A 14,496-nucleotide genomic window follows, 5' to 3' on the forward strand; every position below is an offset into this window, starting at 1 on the left:
TCTTCCCCAAGACCCTGACCTGGAACCTTGACCCAAGGACTCCTCCCCCAGGACCTGCTTGGGGCTGGCTCAGTGCCCAGTACCCTCTTGGGGTGGGGGTAGCCCATACCTGTGCCCTGGCTCTGGGTCACCCGGGGCCGGCAGCGGTGCTCACAGGCCTCACGGGTCCCGAAGCGGTTGGCATTCCCTCCACAGCCGCCATAGACAAAGGGGTGACAGGCCTCCGTGCCACCCGGCACAGCCCGATGGTACCAGCGCAGGGTGTACGCAGTACAGGAGCCCTCATCCAGCGGCAGGGAGCAGGGGTCTGGGGCCAATGGGGGTCAGGTCAGCAGGGTGGTGGGATCAGAGATGGACGGTGGGTCAGAGAGGTCAGCAGGGATCAGCTCTGCCTGCTCCTACCTGGGTCCCTCTGGGCCCAGCCCTCATTCTCACCAACGCCGTCCCAAGGAGCTTCAAGGTCCTCGTATTCCTCCACAGAATACTCAGAGTACTCAGAGAACTCGTCATCCTCAGGGGGCACCTGGTCTGCGGGCAGGGAAGGGTGTGCTGTGAGCCGCAGCAGCTGGCCCCAGCGTGGCATGACCAGCACTGATCTCCCGTGTGTGCACAAGAGTGCTCACACATGTGCCCTGCATGCAGCCCCTATGTGCATGGCATGTGCCCTGCAAATATGAGCACCCATGTGCATGTCCAGGCCCCACCCATACCTGCCCCATGGGCCCAGCTGTCCTCACCTTCCTCCTCCGCATGAGACACCCGGAGCACAGGTACAGGGTGGAGCTGGGGGCCAGCAGTGTCTGCAGCATAACTAGGGAGGGGGCCTGGAGCCAAAAGCAGGGGGCACAGGGCTCTGGGGTCACCATGGGCAGCCACACCAGCCAAACCCCACTGAGAGGGCCCAGGTGATAGGCAGGGCAGGGTCTAGGGTGAAGAAAGTTCTGCGAGCAGTTTACTCACGTGATCCAGATGCGATAAACTGGCCCTGGCAAGCTGGAGGGGCAGAGGGGGCAGAGAGGGACAATGACAGAGCAAGAGACAGACAAAGATGGAAAGATGGTGAGACAGAGACACACACAGGGTTAGAGATATACATAGACAGCAGGAGAGAGGAGAGAGAGGGTGGGAGGTAGAGGGAAAGAGAGGAAGAAAGGCAGAGAAGAAAGGAAGGAGCAGAGAGAAGTTGGGAACAGGCCAACAGAGGGCAAGAGACAGAGGGAGAGTCAGAGACAGACGGCCATGGAGAGAGGGAAGGCAGGTGCGGGCAGAGAGAGTCGGGGAGAGACAGAGATTCACACTCTGATGCCCCTCAGGGTCATCACAGCTCCACCTGGGTCCTCATCAGTCCCATTGGGACCAGCCCTGCTCTTACTCCCACGCCCCCCGCCATGTGGCCATGCTGGACACCCAGGAACACGGCACCCACGTGTGTCTGTGTACCCTCCGTTGGGCGCAGTGCCATCAGCGTGTGGGCGCTTCTGTATATCCGTCCACCCCCACCCATTTCCTCAGCCACTTGCCCCTTGTAAGTTCTGGGGACTGCCTGGCCCTGTCTGGGGGTGCTGGGGTGGAGGAGGGGTGGGACCCCGGAGACTCCAGCTGGCCCCACTCACCACAATGCTGACTCATCTCCTGACGCACAAAGCCCCGAATGTCATCTTCCTGGGAGCACAAGACCACAGGGACCATGAAGAACCCATGGATCACAAGTAGGACACAGGGCACATAATGAGGGACCATGGAGGGACAGCATGGAGCCAGGGCCCCAGAGGGAAGCACGGTCTCAGCACCCCCAAGCCCACACTCACTGTCAGTGCAGCTTCTCCCTTCTCACCACGCGGACCAGCGGGCCCTGGCAGCCCCTATGTGCAATGGATGGGACCAGGCTGTCACTTCTGATCTCAGGGACCCCGTGGTCAGCCCAATCTCTGACCCTAAGCCCAGGAATCCCCACTCACCTGCTCCCCTCTCTCACCAGGGGCCCCGGGGGCCCCAGGGGCTCCCACCACACTCTCTCCACGGGGACCTCGTTCGCCCTGTCAGACACAAGGACCGACTGAGCAAGGGCAGAGGCGTGGGGGCTAGAAGTCAGGCAAGTTGCAGATCATCGCTTCAGAGGCTGGGCAGGGAGGCTGGAGGATGGGTTTCAAGGTTGGAATGGCAGAGGGTTGGGTAGGGAGGTTCAGAGCCCAGGAGTCAGAGTTGAGGTCCCTTACCTTCTGGCCCTGAAGTCCTTCAGGGCCTTTGGGACCAACACTGCCAGGGGGCCCAGGGGGACCACTAGAGCCATCATTGCCCCTGGGACCTGGGAAGCCCCCCATTCCTGGGGACCCCTGGGGAGAGATAGCACAGGGTCACTGACCAGAGCCCCCAGAGATAGATCCACTCCCAAAGAACACACCCGCAATTCACCATGGCCCTGGCCTCAACTTACCCGCTCCCCTTTCTCACCCTGGTCACCCTTGGGTCCTGGCTGCCCATCAAAGCCTCGGTCACCCTGGAAGCAGAAGAAGCATGAGAGACCTGCCCTGCCCTCCCTAAGCTCCTTGACACCTGTGAACCCCCTGGCCCAAGACCTCCAACCTTCCATGACCCAAGCACCTGTGCCCTTACCACACCTGTGCTGTGGTCCCAGTGACCTCAACCCCACTGGAGCCCCCTGCCCTGATGCACACTGCCCCTGCTACCTCTCTTCCTTTCATCCTAACCCTCCACTGAGACCCCAGCCCTCCTGAAACCAGCCTCCTCCACCCCCAATGCCCCAACCCACCATGACCTTCCTGGACCCTAAACCCCCATGACCCTACATGATCTTCCATGCCCATGCTGACCCCCCACCATGTTCACCAGTGAGAGACCCTGTACCTTGGGACCGATCAGACCCTCCTTGCCAGGGGCCCCCGACTGGCCCGGCAAACCAGGCTCCCCCTGGAGAAAAGAAGACATGAGCTCGGTCCTGGCTGCTTGGCCCCTCAGCCCCTCCTCATTCTGGGCGTGCCCCACACTTACCAACTCTCCTTTGCGTCCTGCTAGCCCGGGGCGGCCCGGGGAACCAGCTTCTCCCTGCAGGCATCAGGTGAAGGGGTCAGCCTTAGGCCCCAGGCCCTGTAGCCCCAGCCCCCAGCCCCTCTGTACCTTGTCTCCCTTCTCTCCATCGAGGCCACAGGCTCCCTTCACCCCCCGTTCACCCTGAGGGGGAAAAGCAGGTGAAAAAGCCACTTCTGGACACCTCACCTTATGACCCCTTTACCCCGAAACCAGCTCTCCAAACCAAACTGGCTTCAGACACTCAACCCCTGCGCTAACAGCACACATTCAGCCCTGGGTACCCCAACATCTGACCCGATCCCTCACCCTCACACATCAAGCCTTCCTGACCAGGAGCAAAAAACATCTCCTTCCTACCTTGAGGCCCCGGGGACCCATGAAGCCAACATCTCCTTTGTCTCCTCGGACACCAGGGGCTCCGTCCCTTCCTGGGGATCCCTAGGGAGGAGAAGGGTGGAGGTGAGGTGGGGGGGTGAGTGGGAATCAAAGAGAATCACCCTGGATAGTGGACAGGGAACACCATGGGGTGAGAGTCACTTCGGGAAGCCAGAGCCACTGGGGTTTGCCATAAGGACAGGGTCACCATGGGCAGGGGATACCATAATAGGGGATTACTGTGGAGGTGGGGGCCCCTGGGTGACGTGAGAACACCTTGAGCACTGGGTCACTCTAAGGCCAAAGACTTCCACATGGGCAGGCCCCCCATGGTGATGCGGCCCTGTGGGAACAGGGGCTCCCTGTATGGCAGGGGAACCTTACCGGGTCACCAGGGATCCCTGCTGCACCAGGCTCTCCCTGTGGGAAATAGATTGGGGGAGCCCATCAGTGTGACTGTCCCACTGCGGGCCTATCTGCTGCATGTGAAGCCACTCAGTGACTCAGCGGCCAAGGCCCAGGCCGCACACACATGGCGGACAGAGAGGGAGCCAGAAACCCTCCAACACTCGACACCAGGAACAGGTGTGTGTCATGCGTGGCCCTGGCCCTGTGCCTGGGTTGAGGCTTGCCTTGGGTCCTGTGAGTCCACGTGCTCCCAGCGACCCGGCCGAGCCCTTGTCACCAGGTTCCCCCTTGGTGCCCTGTGGGAGTGACCAGGAGAGGGACACAATCAGGACCATCCCAGGCTTAGAAGATGACTGGAACCCACTCCTCAGTGTTGGTCCCACCGACCATCCGCAGGGCCCTGTCCTGTCCAGCCCACACCACATCGGGTGGAGCTGGGGCTGTGGTCCATCCCAAGACCCCCAGACTCTTGCCCTCCCTCCTACCACTGGGTCCCTGATCCCATCTGGAGCACCCCTTACACCCCAGGAGCCTTCTTCCTGCCCCTACAGAGACCCTCACAGGGCCACAGTCCACAGAGCTCTCCTCCTGACCTCGTATCAAGGCCCGAGCCCTCCTCAGAGCCCCATCCTCTCAGCACCCTGTGGAGTCACTACAGCCTACAGATCCCCCTTCCCCTCTGAGACCCCCAGAAACGCCCCTCCTGTCCTCCTGTCCTGCACTCACAGACCCTCTATGGAGCCTCACAAGCCCACAGGACCCCATATAGAGTACCCCATCCTCTTCCCCGTACCTTGTCGCCAGGCACCCCAATGTCTCCACGAGGTCCTTTGTCACCATCTATGCCCCGAGGCCCTCGTTCACCCTGGGTGGGGTCAGAAGTCCCAGTCAGGAGCTGGAGGTCACCCTCAGGGGGTCTGAGCTCTCAGATGACCAGGGCAAGCACCACAGGAGCCCTCCCACGTCCAGGGGTGACCCGGTCTACACGTGAACCTGACCCACTCACCATGTCCCCCTTGGCACCCCGTGGCCCCGGAGGCCCCAGAGTCATGGCTGAGTCACCCTGAGGAGGTAGGAAGGAGTCAGAGGAGTCGGGAACATCCTGGTCACCTGTCCCTGCCCTCCCCCATGCCCACACTCACCTTGTCACCCTTCAGCCCTGCGGTTCCAGCGTCACCCTATTGTGTGGAAGAGTGTGAGTCCCACCCAAATGGGGAGTCCCCAGTCCTGAATCCCCACCCCCACTCATGCTGGGCCCTGGTCCCCACATTCTTACCTTCTCCCCACGCTCTCCACGGCTGCCAGGGAGCCCCTGTGTGAGAGAAGGTGACTGTGAGCTATGGGAACTTGGGGGCGGTGGAGGACCGAGGGGACCCATGGGAATGAGGAAAGAGGGAGGACCAGACAAAGAGGACAGGAGAGTTGAGGAGGAGAACCAGAGGGCTGGGGAGGATGGCAGAGCGTGTTCCAAGGGCACAGAGGGCACAGGCAGGGGAATGAAGTCCCCAGTGGGACCCACCATGAGTCCTCGGGGTCCCTCCTGGCCAGGGCGGCCATCTTCACCCTGGATGGGGACATTAGGTCATTGATCAGAGGCAAGAGCCGTGATGAAGGGAGCCCCAGTGGGCCCTGGCTGTGGAGCGGGACGTACGTACCCGGACACCTGGCTCCCCACGCTCGCCTCGCGGCCCGGGCAGCCCTGCTCCAGCGTCTCCCTGAAGATCAACAGGACACCGGGGATAAGTGAGGTGCATCAGTAGGGGACAGAAGTCATGGGAGGTCAATGGAGATTGGAGGGGGTGAGGCACAGGTCAGAGCCAACAGCATTTGTCCCACCTACCTTGTCCCCTTTGGGTCCAGAGGTCCCTGGTGCTCCCTGTGGGTCAGAGTGAGGTGAGGGGCTTCTGGCCATCAAAGCCCACACATGTCCCCAGCATGTGTGCCCCAGTGTGTCATAGTCCCCTCCGCCAGTCCTCCCGTGGACAGACACTGACACTCACACAACAGACACATGGGACATTGGGCTTCTACTCACCACGGACCCTGGTGATCCAGGTGGCCCCAAGGGGCCTGGGGCTCCTTCTCTCCCTGGGAGACCTGCCAGACCCTACCAGAAAAATGAGCAAGAGAAGCAGAGAATGACTTGGGAACCTTCCTCCCCCTCTGCCCCCTGCAAGACTGCAAGCCCCCAAGGCAGGGCTGCCTCCTCCTCACCCCATTGGAGCCAGAGGTCTTGAAGTCACCAAGTCCCCACATGCTGCTCCCAGCCCCCTCACCCGCTCTCCGCTAGGGCCTGGCTGACCCGTCTCTCCTCGAGGGCCTGTCTGACCAGGGAACCCGACGACACCAGGAGCACCAGGGGGCCCAGGGGGGCCCAGATCTCCCTGAAATAAAGATAGCCAAGGGAGGAATGGTCACCAGCGGACCCCCACTCCAGGACTAGCCCCAGAATTCCCTCTTTCTCCCACCTCCAGTGGCCTCCCTGCCCGCTGCCCCTGCCACTGGTGAGGGGTCACTGACTTACCTTCATACCTGGAGGACCAGCTGGCCCAAGGGGGCCCTGGACCCCCATTCCTGGGTCACCCTTTGGGAGAAAGAGGGGTCAGATCAGGCTCAGGGAGTCCCAGGACCATGACCTCCTGCAGGGGCCCTTCTGGGCACATGTACCTTTTGACCTTTGAGTCCTGGAGCCCCTTTCTGACCCTGAAAAAACAAATAGCATTTGAGAAGGTAGGAATATGAGCACAGGGCTCAGACATGGCCCAAAAATATTCCCAGGGGAGCTCAGATGTGACATAAACACATGGGAACTCAGGCATGTGACCAAGAATTGGCTCACAGGAGCTCAGACAGGACAATGACTGACTCTTGAGGGCACAGAGGCAAGCTCAGATGTGACCACAGATAGGTGGGAGTTCAGGCTTGGGCACAGGCACATGGAGTTCACACATGAGCACAGACATCTGGGACCACAGACATGAGCATGGGAATTTCGTGTCTGTTTCCAGGGAGCTTGGACGTGACCACAGAGGTGAACTCAGACAGGTGGGGGTGGAGAAAGGAGAATTATAAGCACATGACCAAGGAGAGGCCCGCAAGAACTCAGATGTGTCCTGAGACCTGGGACATCAGACATATTGAGGAAGAGAAGGCCGAGGACAGGCACACAGAAGCCAAGAAGGGGCACCCAAGCCCTCGGAGTGTGGAAGCCAAGAGCATGTATCCATGTGTGCTCCAAGAAGCAGACTTTGGAATGCTGGGACACGCAGCCAGAGTTAGGGGTCCAGACATGAGCACAGGCCCAAGAAGGGCCCCTCATGTCAAAAGGCGTACCCCTCAAGCCAGGCTTGCACTCGCCCAGACCCCAGACTTACATCTTCCCCAGGGTCTCCAGGCTCCCCTGCACGGCCGGCTTCCCCCTGCACAGAATGGGTGGTGAGGAGGTTCGGCCTCCCAGCCTTACCCCTCTCTGCCCGGAGTCCAGGCCCGGGCCAGCCCCACCTCACCTTCTCGCCCCGTGGCCCTGGCAGTCCTCGGTCACCTTTGGCTCCCTATAGAGACAAAGGTCAGTAGGCAATAGAGGCATCAGGCACAGACAGATGAGACTCCAGGAGGGCAGCACGAGGCCAAGGGTCAAATGTGGGGCATATTATGGAAGTGGAGGATCGCAGGGCTGGGTCAACCATGGGTCCGAGGTCATCTGCTATCAGAAGTTCCACACTCACCGGCTCGCCCAGCAGGTCTCCGGCAAGGCCTCCAGGGGCTCCCTGAGGAGGGGCGAGGTCAGTAGGGTTCCTTGGCCCCCACCGCCTGGCCCCTTCTCCCTGGCCTCCCGCACACTCACCTTCTCTCCCTTTGCTCCAGGGGGCCCGGCCACCACCTGTGGGGAATGCCTAGTGAGGTGCCAGCCTTTGCTTCTCCCTGCCCCCCGCCATCCCGATGGCATTCAGACTAAGGCTTGCAGGTGAGGCAGCGGGTAGAGGTTAGGGTCAAACATCACCTGTCCAGGGGGCCCCGTGAGTCCAGGTTCACCTTTAGGTCCAACAGGGCCGGGCAGACCTGGTGACCCCTATGGCAGAGCAGCGTGAGGGGCTCAGTGCCTCTCTACCACCCACCCCTGCCGCCCACTCCTCACATTCCAGACACTCAGCAGGGCACCTGGCCCCCACCGCAGGCCCGCAGCGACCTCTCCCCAAACACATACTGGCACACCAGGGCTTCCTCTGTCTCCATCTTTTCCATTGGTACCATCGCGACCTGGGGCTCCCGGCTTTCCCGTCTCCCCCTGAGAGGAAGGAGCTCTGTCAGGTGCCTGCCTGCTGACCCCTGACCCCTGGAGCCCAGCCCCTGACCCCTAGGACTCACCACTTGTCCAGGCAAACCTGGTGACCCCTGCGGACCCTGAGGGGGAGCAAGTCAGATGTGAGGGTGACACAGGGCAAGGGACAAAGGAGGACATGGGGGAAAGAGGACCCGAAGGGTCGGAATATGGTGTCTCTGCAGGGGCCACGGGGACTCACTCACCACAAGGCCTGAAGGGCCCGGGGGCCCAGGAAGTCCCACAGCCCCAGTAGGTCCAGGCAGGCCCTGGAGGAAGAAACATTCAGGGCCGTGCCAACCACACCCATCTCCCTATGACCCCAACCCACGAGCTGGGCCACTCACGCGTCCTGGGGGTCCTGTCTCTCCAGGCTCTCCCTGCAAATGACCCAGAGACCACATGAGCAGAGTCTGTGTGGACGTGCCTCCTGGTGCTCAGCCTCACGGCAGGGAATGACATCCAGGAGGCTGTTGACCTCACCAATGTTGACGCCGGATGTGGACATGGCCCCCAGGAGCCTTCTCCTCATCCCATTCACATCCCCCCATGCTTGTACTCACCTTCAGGCCAGAGGGTCCCTGGGGTCCTGGAGGGCCAGCAAGACCCTAGAGAAAAGTGTCAAGGGTAGGGGACAAGGGTCAATGTTATCTGCCAGTGCTTGGTAGATTAACATAGATAAGGCCTGGCTGGCTCAGCAGCAGTGACGATGGCTGTCCTATCCCTCCTGGACCCCCACCAGGCAAGGCTCCCCCATCACTCACCGGGGCACCCGATGGTCCAGGGTCTCCATGGCCTCCCTGTTAAAGAGAGAAAGACTCTGATGGGGGGAGCCATCCCCACCTTACCAGGGAAACTGAGGCAGTACTGTTCACTGGGGCAGGGCACAGGTTGTAGGCAGGAGAGGTGGAGGTTCTTGGGTACTCACCGCTGGGCCAGGGGTCCCCCTTGGACCCTGCAGACCCTGCATAGAGAAGGTGCTGTGAGCCTCAATTTGGGCCTCACCTGGGCCTGTTCCCACCTTCTGGGGACTTTGGCCTTGGGGACCCACTTCCACGCCCCAACCCTCCCAGGCACACAGCACGTGTACCTATGGCCTGCCCCTCATGGACAGCACATGTGGGCCTGCACACACGCACACACACACACACAGATGCCGGCACCCAGCAGAAGTTCAGAGCCTGGGCCAGGCCACTCCTGCCACCACTCACCGGCTTCCCTTCAGGCCCAGCCACGCCACGCTCTCCTGGTAGACCCTGAAGAGAACAGGTTTAAGGCTATGCTGCTCTTGTCCGCCATGCCCAGCTGCCCCTCTGCCATCCCCCTAGACAGTCAGAGGCAAGACCCAGACAGTGCCAGGCAATGCAGACTCCAGCCCTACACACAGGACAACGCATGAAAGAGCCATATTCTTGCACGTATGTGGCCCGTGGGGCAAAGACTCACCGGGCTGCCATTGAGACCCCTCTGTCCAGGCTCTCCGCTCTCTCCTTTGATGCCTGGCACACCCTGCAGGCAAAGTATCGTTGCCTGAGCCCCGACCCCTGCCATGTGTCCATGCACATGTGCACACAGCCCTGGCATGCCTCCATAAACAAGGGGGAAGCATACAGTGGGGTGGGAGGCCTCACCCTGTCTCCTTTGGGACCTGGGTCACCGGCACCGCCTGGCTCCCCCTGTGGGGATGAGATGTGAAGTCAGGCCCTGGTGCCATGGCAGGGGCTGCCCCCAAGCTGATCCCACACACTGACCTTAGCACCCTTGAGTCCAGGGGGCCCCTGTTCTCCAAGGAGTCTGGGACCTAGTTCATCCATAGCCACCTATAAGCACAGGGTGACAGGGGAGAGATATGTCTGTCACAGAGGCATGGAGGGGTCATCACAGATCACAGGATCACAGAGGGTCATAGGGTCAGAGATACCATATGGGATTTCCGGGGCCCAAATTAAGGGTGCACTCCTGGTCACCCATTACAGGCCCAGGGCAGGGTTGGGGTGATCACCTTGGGGCCAGGAGGTCCAGGGAGGCCAGGAGGGCCATCTCTGCCCTGCAGAAAAGAAGAAAATGGGGTGGTAGCCCCAGCACAGCCTTCAGGCAGCCCTGCCCCGTGGAGCCCCATCCCAGCTCACCTGCTCTCCACGCTCTCCTTTCTCTCCCCGTTCGCCCTAAAATGCAAAGAGCAGGGCGAGGGCCATGTCCGTGGGGTCCAGCCCCTCCACACCCCACCCCCAGTCCTCCCGGCCAGTCCCCAGGCTCACCCTCTCTCCTGGCCTTCCTGCCTCCCCTGCACCTCCAGCCCGGCCTGGAAGCCCAGGAATACCAGGCTTCCCAGGCTCCCCGGCAAGGCCAGGAGGTCCAGGGGGGCCCCTCTCCCCAAGGGCCAGGCCAGGTGGCCCCTGAGGGCCAGGGTCTCCACGCTCTCCCTTCAGCCCGCGTTCTCCAGGAAAGCCGATGGGGCCCTGGGGGAGCAGAAGAGGGATGCTGGTGGCTGTACAGCTACACCCTCGATGGGGCACTCCTCACTGAGCAGCCACCACTCACCTCCTTGCCTGGGGCGCCCCGCTCGCCCTGCTCCCCCTTGAGGCCAGGACGCCGGTCAGGCACAGGCAGGAAGCTGCCAGAGCTCTCATCCCAGGTCTCCACGATCTCCCGCAGGGCAGACGCCTGAGGGACAGCAAGGGGTCAGAGGAGCAGGGCCCACAGCTGCAACTGCCCACCCACTGGGCCCTGTGGGCAACACTTGCCCCCACCTCCAGCCCCTAAACAACCTACCTTGACACCAATAGTTTCCAACAACCGCTCCACATTCTGGGGACACAAGGATGGGGGTGAGGGGCTGTCCACGAAGAAGAAGCCCCTGCCTTCTGCCCCACACTTGTTCTAGAAAGTACTTCCATTTCCTCTTCCCCAGGCTTCTGGCTCAACCCTTAGCCCTCAGTTAAGGCCTGGCTGGAGGCTACCGGGAGCCCCTTCCTGGCTTGTCCACATTGCCCAGGTTCTCTTGAGTGTGGGCTCCAGGAACCCCAATGGGGCAGGAGGCTGAGCATACAGTGCAGACCCTGTGGGGCCTCAGGGCAAGGGGAGGAGGAAGGAGAGGTAACTCCCACGGGCGGGGATGTGAGTCCAGGCCAGGTCACAGGGTGGGCTCACCGCCATGCTCCCAGGCTCTCCTCGCAGGCCTCGCTCTCCAGGGCGGCCCTGGAGAAAGCAAGAGACAAGCTGCTAGGACCCAGCTTGGGAGGCGCGCGCGTGTGTGTGTGTGTGTGTGTGTGTGTGTGTGTGTGTTTTTGTGGGGGGAGGGGGTGCTATGGCTACCTGTGCATGTGGAAAAGGTAGGGGCCTCACCTGTTCCCCTTTGGATCCAGTCTCCCCACGGTCGCCCTGAGAATGAAGAATGATCAGGTAGAGGAAATGTCCCCCAACCCTAGTCTGCCCCTCACCATACCCCCTACCCAGCATACCCACACTCACCTTGGGGCCCACGCTTCCTGGGACACCAGGAAAGCCCTGAGATATGACAGAACACAAAAGGGTCACACATGACACAGAACACAAAGGTGTCCCAAGAGGGTATCCCATAGAAGCATGATGGCCTCTGTTGCTCCCAAGTCCCAGACCACCCTGGACACTCACCTGGCCAGGAGGGCCAATTGGCCCTGGAAGGCCCGGAGGGCCCTGGAGTCCAGGGCTACCAGGAGCTCCATGCTCACCCTTGGGGCCATCACGACCCTGTGGAGGATGCAGCCAGCATCAGGATGCTGAGAACCCAGAAAAGAGTGGAGCCATACTCTACAGGGTCAGGGGTCAGAAGTTGCAGAAAATCCCAGCACTCACTTCTCTCCCAGGGGCGCCTGAATCTCCCTTCTCTCCCTAAAGAAGACAACGATGCTTTGGACATGGCCCCACTCTGAGGCCAGAGCAGACCCCAGGCGAGGGGCTTTACCTTCCTCCCGTCTTCTCCAGGGTCCCCAGGTTCTCCCTGCAGGCAAAGGACTCACATCAGCCCAAACGTTCACTGGTGTCTGGCTGCAAGATGCTGTCTTGGCAGATTTCAGATGACTATGACAATATGTCTGTGTCTGTAGCTTCACGGCTCCACGTGTCTTAGTGTAGCCTGTGACTGTCTGAGTGAGCTGTGGCATGTCCGAGGGTGTGCTTGCACAGGCCTGCCCACCCCAGATGCAACTGCACATGGCCTCCTGTCCCTGGCTCTCTACATGCATTTCCACTCTCTGCATCTCTGGGTTGGGGAGCATCCACATCCTTGGTGTGTGTGTGTGTTCATGTGTGTCTTAGCATGCGTACCTGTGGGTCTGTGTGTCCCTCTGTCTGCATACGTTGCCCATGTCTGCATATGGGCCTGGGCTTTTACACGTACACAGGTCCCCAGTGCCTTGGCATCTGTAAGTCTTGTGTGTATCTCAATGTGTATGGCTATATGTATGTGAGTGACTGTGGATATAAAGGCATGTGTCAGCATGTCCCAGCATGTGTCACACATCAGAGCCATGAATGTGTGTCTCATCATGTCTCAACACAGGTCCACAGGCAGTCCTAGGTCCATGTCTTAGCACATACCTGGGTCTGGGTCTGGGTGGAAGCATCTGAGGGTCAATATGTCTCCAAGTGCCCTGAATGTGGCTTCATGCCAGGGTATCTGTGCCTCTTTGCCTAGGCCTGTGGCTGTGGGTTATCTTGGCATATGTCACACATCCAGGCACCAACTGGCCCATCCGCCTAACTCACTGTGTCTGCAAGGCTGCCTGTGTGTGCACATAGAACTATGTTTCAGGATGTATCTGTGTCTAGGCTAGGTGTGCAGGTATTGGCACATGCCTATGTGTGTCCACATGTGTGCCTCCTGTGTTGCTTGCATATCTGGCCTATGTGCGTGTGCTGGCGCTTCTTAGCATGCTGCAGCTGCAACTACCCTGGACACACTCACATTTTTCCCATTCGGGCCAGGTTTGCCATCCTCGCCTGGCTTTCCCTGCAGGAACAGATCATTGGTCAAACATCAGGGCTGGGGTAAGGGCAGTAAAGGGGCAAAAGGGTAGCACAAAAGCCTGGACTCACCGGTGCTCCAGGGGTGCCCGGGGGACCAGGGGGCCCATGTTCTCCTCGGAGGCCTGGAAGCCCCTAGAAAAAGTCTTTGCTAAGATTGACAGGGCCTCTGAGATATCTCTCAAGCCACATCCGTGGACTGGGAGCACCTCACTAACATCTTCCTCCAGTGTAGAGACCTCTGGATCAGGAGGTCCTACAGAAATCCCCTCAGACATAAATCCTATGGGCTGGGGGCCCCCTGCTGAGACTTCTAAGGGAAGAAACCCCAGAACTTGGGGGCCCTATTAAGACCCCAAGACAAAGAAGGTCAGAAAGGGGGACTTCACTAAAACCTGTCTGCCAGGGACTGAGACCCCTTTCAAAGACAAGGCTGGACCAACTCCCTCTCCTCTCATTGATGCTCGAACTACGAGGGCCTTATTGTGCTGGGCCCCTGAGCCACCCTCCACCCCAGCATCTCCCCTTACTTACATCTCTCCCTGGGTCCCCGGCTTTGCCTGCGGCTCCCTAAGGAGACATTCAAAGTCAGTGCCTTGTGATCACGGGGTCAGCAGCACTGCCCACTGACAGGGCCACTAGCTGCTGTGAACCCAAGGCCTGTGTGGGCGTAACACGCCCACCCACACAGGGCTCTGGGAAAAGACACAGATCACACACTTGGCCCCAGAGCTTGTCAAGCCCAAGACCACCCAGAGAAGGCTTGGGTTTAAGGCCCTCATGTGAAGGGAAAAGGGAAGGGGGTGACCAGGTGGTCATTACCACGACTCACATTCAGCCCAGGAGGGCCAGCGGGCCCTGGCTTTCCATCCAGGCCACTCCGGCCATCCAGCCCGGGGGGGCCCCGGTCACCCTGAGGAAAACAGACTGGTAAGAGGCCTCAAAGGCAGAGACGGATCTGAAGACCCAGATTCATGTCCTGAAAAACCTCTATCCCGTCTCACCTTTTCTCCAGCTGGGCCTCGGACACCTGGGTCCCCCTGGAGAGAACAGGGTCAGATAAGAGGTGAGGGCAAGGCAGGGACCGAGGCTGATGGAGCAAAGTGCGCACTCACCTGTGGGCCTGGGGGCCCCCGAAGCCCGTCGATGCCCTAAGGATGGGAGAGGAAGAGATCAGAGCAGGCTCTCCCAGGCTCTCCCACCCCCACCACAGGACCACACTCACCCTCTCCCCAGAGGTTCCAGGGGGGCCAGGGTCACCCTTGGGTCCTCGAGGACCCTCCTGTCCACGGTCCCCAGGCTCTCCCTGTGGCAGAGACAGGCTTGCTGAGGGAACAGCCCTG

General features: G+C 60.5%; 1 protein-coding gene across 1 annotated transcript in view; it reads right to left on the bottom strand.

Moving 5' to 3' along the window:
• COL7A1 (collagen type VII alpha 1 chain) overlaps positions 1-14,496 on the bottom strand; it is a 30,633-nt gene that overhangs the window by 608 nt on the left and 15,529 nt on the right. The window contains exons 58-117 of the mRNA XM_012771185.2: positions 14,379-14,459; positions 14,269-14,304; positions 14,158-14,193; positions 13,986-14,066; positions 13,688-13,723; positions 13,226-13,288; positions 13,095-13,139; positions 12,093-12,128; positions 11,984-12,019; positions 11,783-11,878; positions 11,621-11,656; positions 11,495-11,530; positions 11,300-11,347; positions 10,922-10,957; positions 10,691-10,813; positions 10,408-10,608; positions 10,279-10,314; positions 10,152-10,196; positions 9,901-9,969; positions 9,781-9,825; positions 9,596-9,658; positions 9,361-9,405; positions 9,078-9,113; positions 8,914-8,949; positions 8,713-8,757; positions 8,497-8,529; positions 8,356-8,418; positions 8,197-8,232; positions 8,036-8,116; positions 7,832-7,900; positions 7,676-7,711; positions 7,557-7,598; positions 7,338-7,382; positions 7,206-7,250; positions 6,499-6,534; positions 6,356-6,415; positions 6,108-6,215; positions 5,867-5,938; positions 5,672-5,707; positions 5,487-5,546; positions 5,351-5,395; positions 5,108-5,143; positions 4,974-5,009; positions 4,838-4,894; positions 4,625-4,696; positions 4,056-4,127; positions 3,808-3,843; positions 3,406-3,486; positions 3,136-3,189; positions 3,010-3,063; positions 2,866-2,928; positions 2,435-2,497; positions 2,217-2,333; positions 1,959-2,036; positions 1,809-1,862; positions 1,614-1,662; positions 961-993; positions 738-824; positions 436-528; positions 110-307 (exon numbers count right to left, since the gene is read on the bottom strand). Coding sequence (XP_012626639.2) covers positions 110-307; positions 436-528; positions 738-824; positions 961-993; positions 1,614-1,662; positions 1,809-1,862; positions 1,959-2,036; positions 2,217-2,333; positions 2,435-2,497; positions 2,866-2,928; positions 3,010-3,063; positions 3,136-3,189; positions 3,406-3,486; positions 3,808-3,843; positions 4,056-4,127; positions 4,625-4,696; positions 4,838-4,894; positions 4,974-5,009; positions 5,108-5,143; positions 5,351-5,395; positions 5,487-5,546; positions 5,672-5,707; positions 5,867-5,938; positions 6,108-6,215; positions 6,356-6,415; positions 6,499-6,534; positions 7,206-7,250; positions 7,338-7,382; positions 7,557-7,598; positions 7,676-7,711; positions 7,832-7,900; positions 8,036-8,116; positions 8,197-8,232; positions 8,356-8,418; positions 8,497-8,529; positions 8,713-8,757; positions 8,914-8,949; positions 9,078-9,113; positions 9,361-9,405; positions 9,596-9,658; positions 9,781-9,825; positions 9,901-9,969; positions 10,152-10,196; positions 10,279-10,314; positions 10,408-10,608; positions 10,691-10,813; positions 10,922-10,957; positions 11,300-11,347; positions 11,495-11,530; positions 11,621-11,656; positions 11,783-11,878; positions 11,984-12,019; positions 12,093-12,128; positions 13,095-13,139; positions 13,226-13,288; positions 13,688-13,723; positions 13,986-14,066; positions 14,158-14,193; positions 14,269-14,304; positions 14,379-14,459 — 3,646 coding nt within the window. The remainder of the gene's footprint in view (positions 1-109; positions 308-435; positions 529-737; positions 825-960; positions 994-1,613; positions 1,663-1,808; positions 1,863-1,958; positions 2,037-2,216; positions 2,334-2,434; positions 2,498-2,865; positions 2,929-3,009; positions 3,064-3,135; positions 3,190-3,405; positions 3,487-3,807; positions 3,844-4,055; positions 4,128-4,624; positions 4,697-4,837; positions 4,895-4,973; positions 5,010-5,107; positions 5,144-5,350; positions 5,396-5,486; positions 5,547-5,671; positions 5,708-5,866; positions 5,939-6,107; positions 6,216-6,355; positions 6,416-6,498; positions 6,535-7,205; positions 7,251-7,337; positions 7,383-7,556; positions 7,599-7,675; positions 7,712-7,831; positions 7,901-8,035; positions 8,117-8,196; positions 8,233-8,355; positions 8,419-8,496; positions 8,530-8,712; positions 8,758-8,913; positions 8,950-9,077; positions 9,114-9,360; positions 9,406-9,595; positions 9,659-9,780; positions 9,826-9,900; positions 9,970-10,151; positions 10,197-10,278; positions 10,315-10,407; positions 10,609-10,690; positions 10,814-10,921; positions 10,958-11,299; positions 11,348-11,494; positions 11,531-11,620; positions 11,657-11,782; positions 11,879-11,983; positions 12,020-12,092; positions 12,129-13,094; positions 13,140-13,225; positions 13,289-13,687; positions 13,724-13,985; positions 14,067-14,157; positions 14,194-14,268; positions 14,305-14,378; positions 14,460-14,496) is intronic.

Source organism: Microcebus murinus, chromosome 1 (genome assembly GCF_040939455.1).
Source record: "Microcebus murinus isolate Inina chromosome 1, M.murinus_Inina_mat1.0, whole genome shotgun sequence".
Lineage (NCBI taxonomy): Eukaryota > Metazoa > Chordata > Mammalia > Primates > Cheirogaleidae > Microcebus > Microcebus murinus.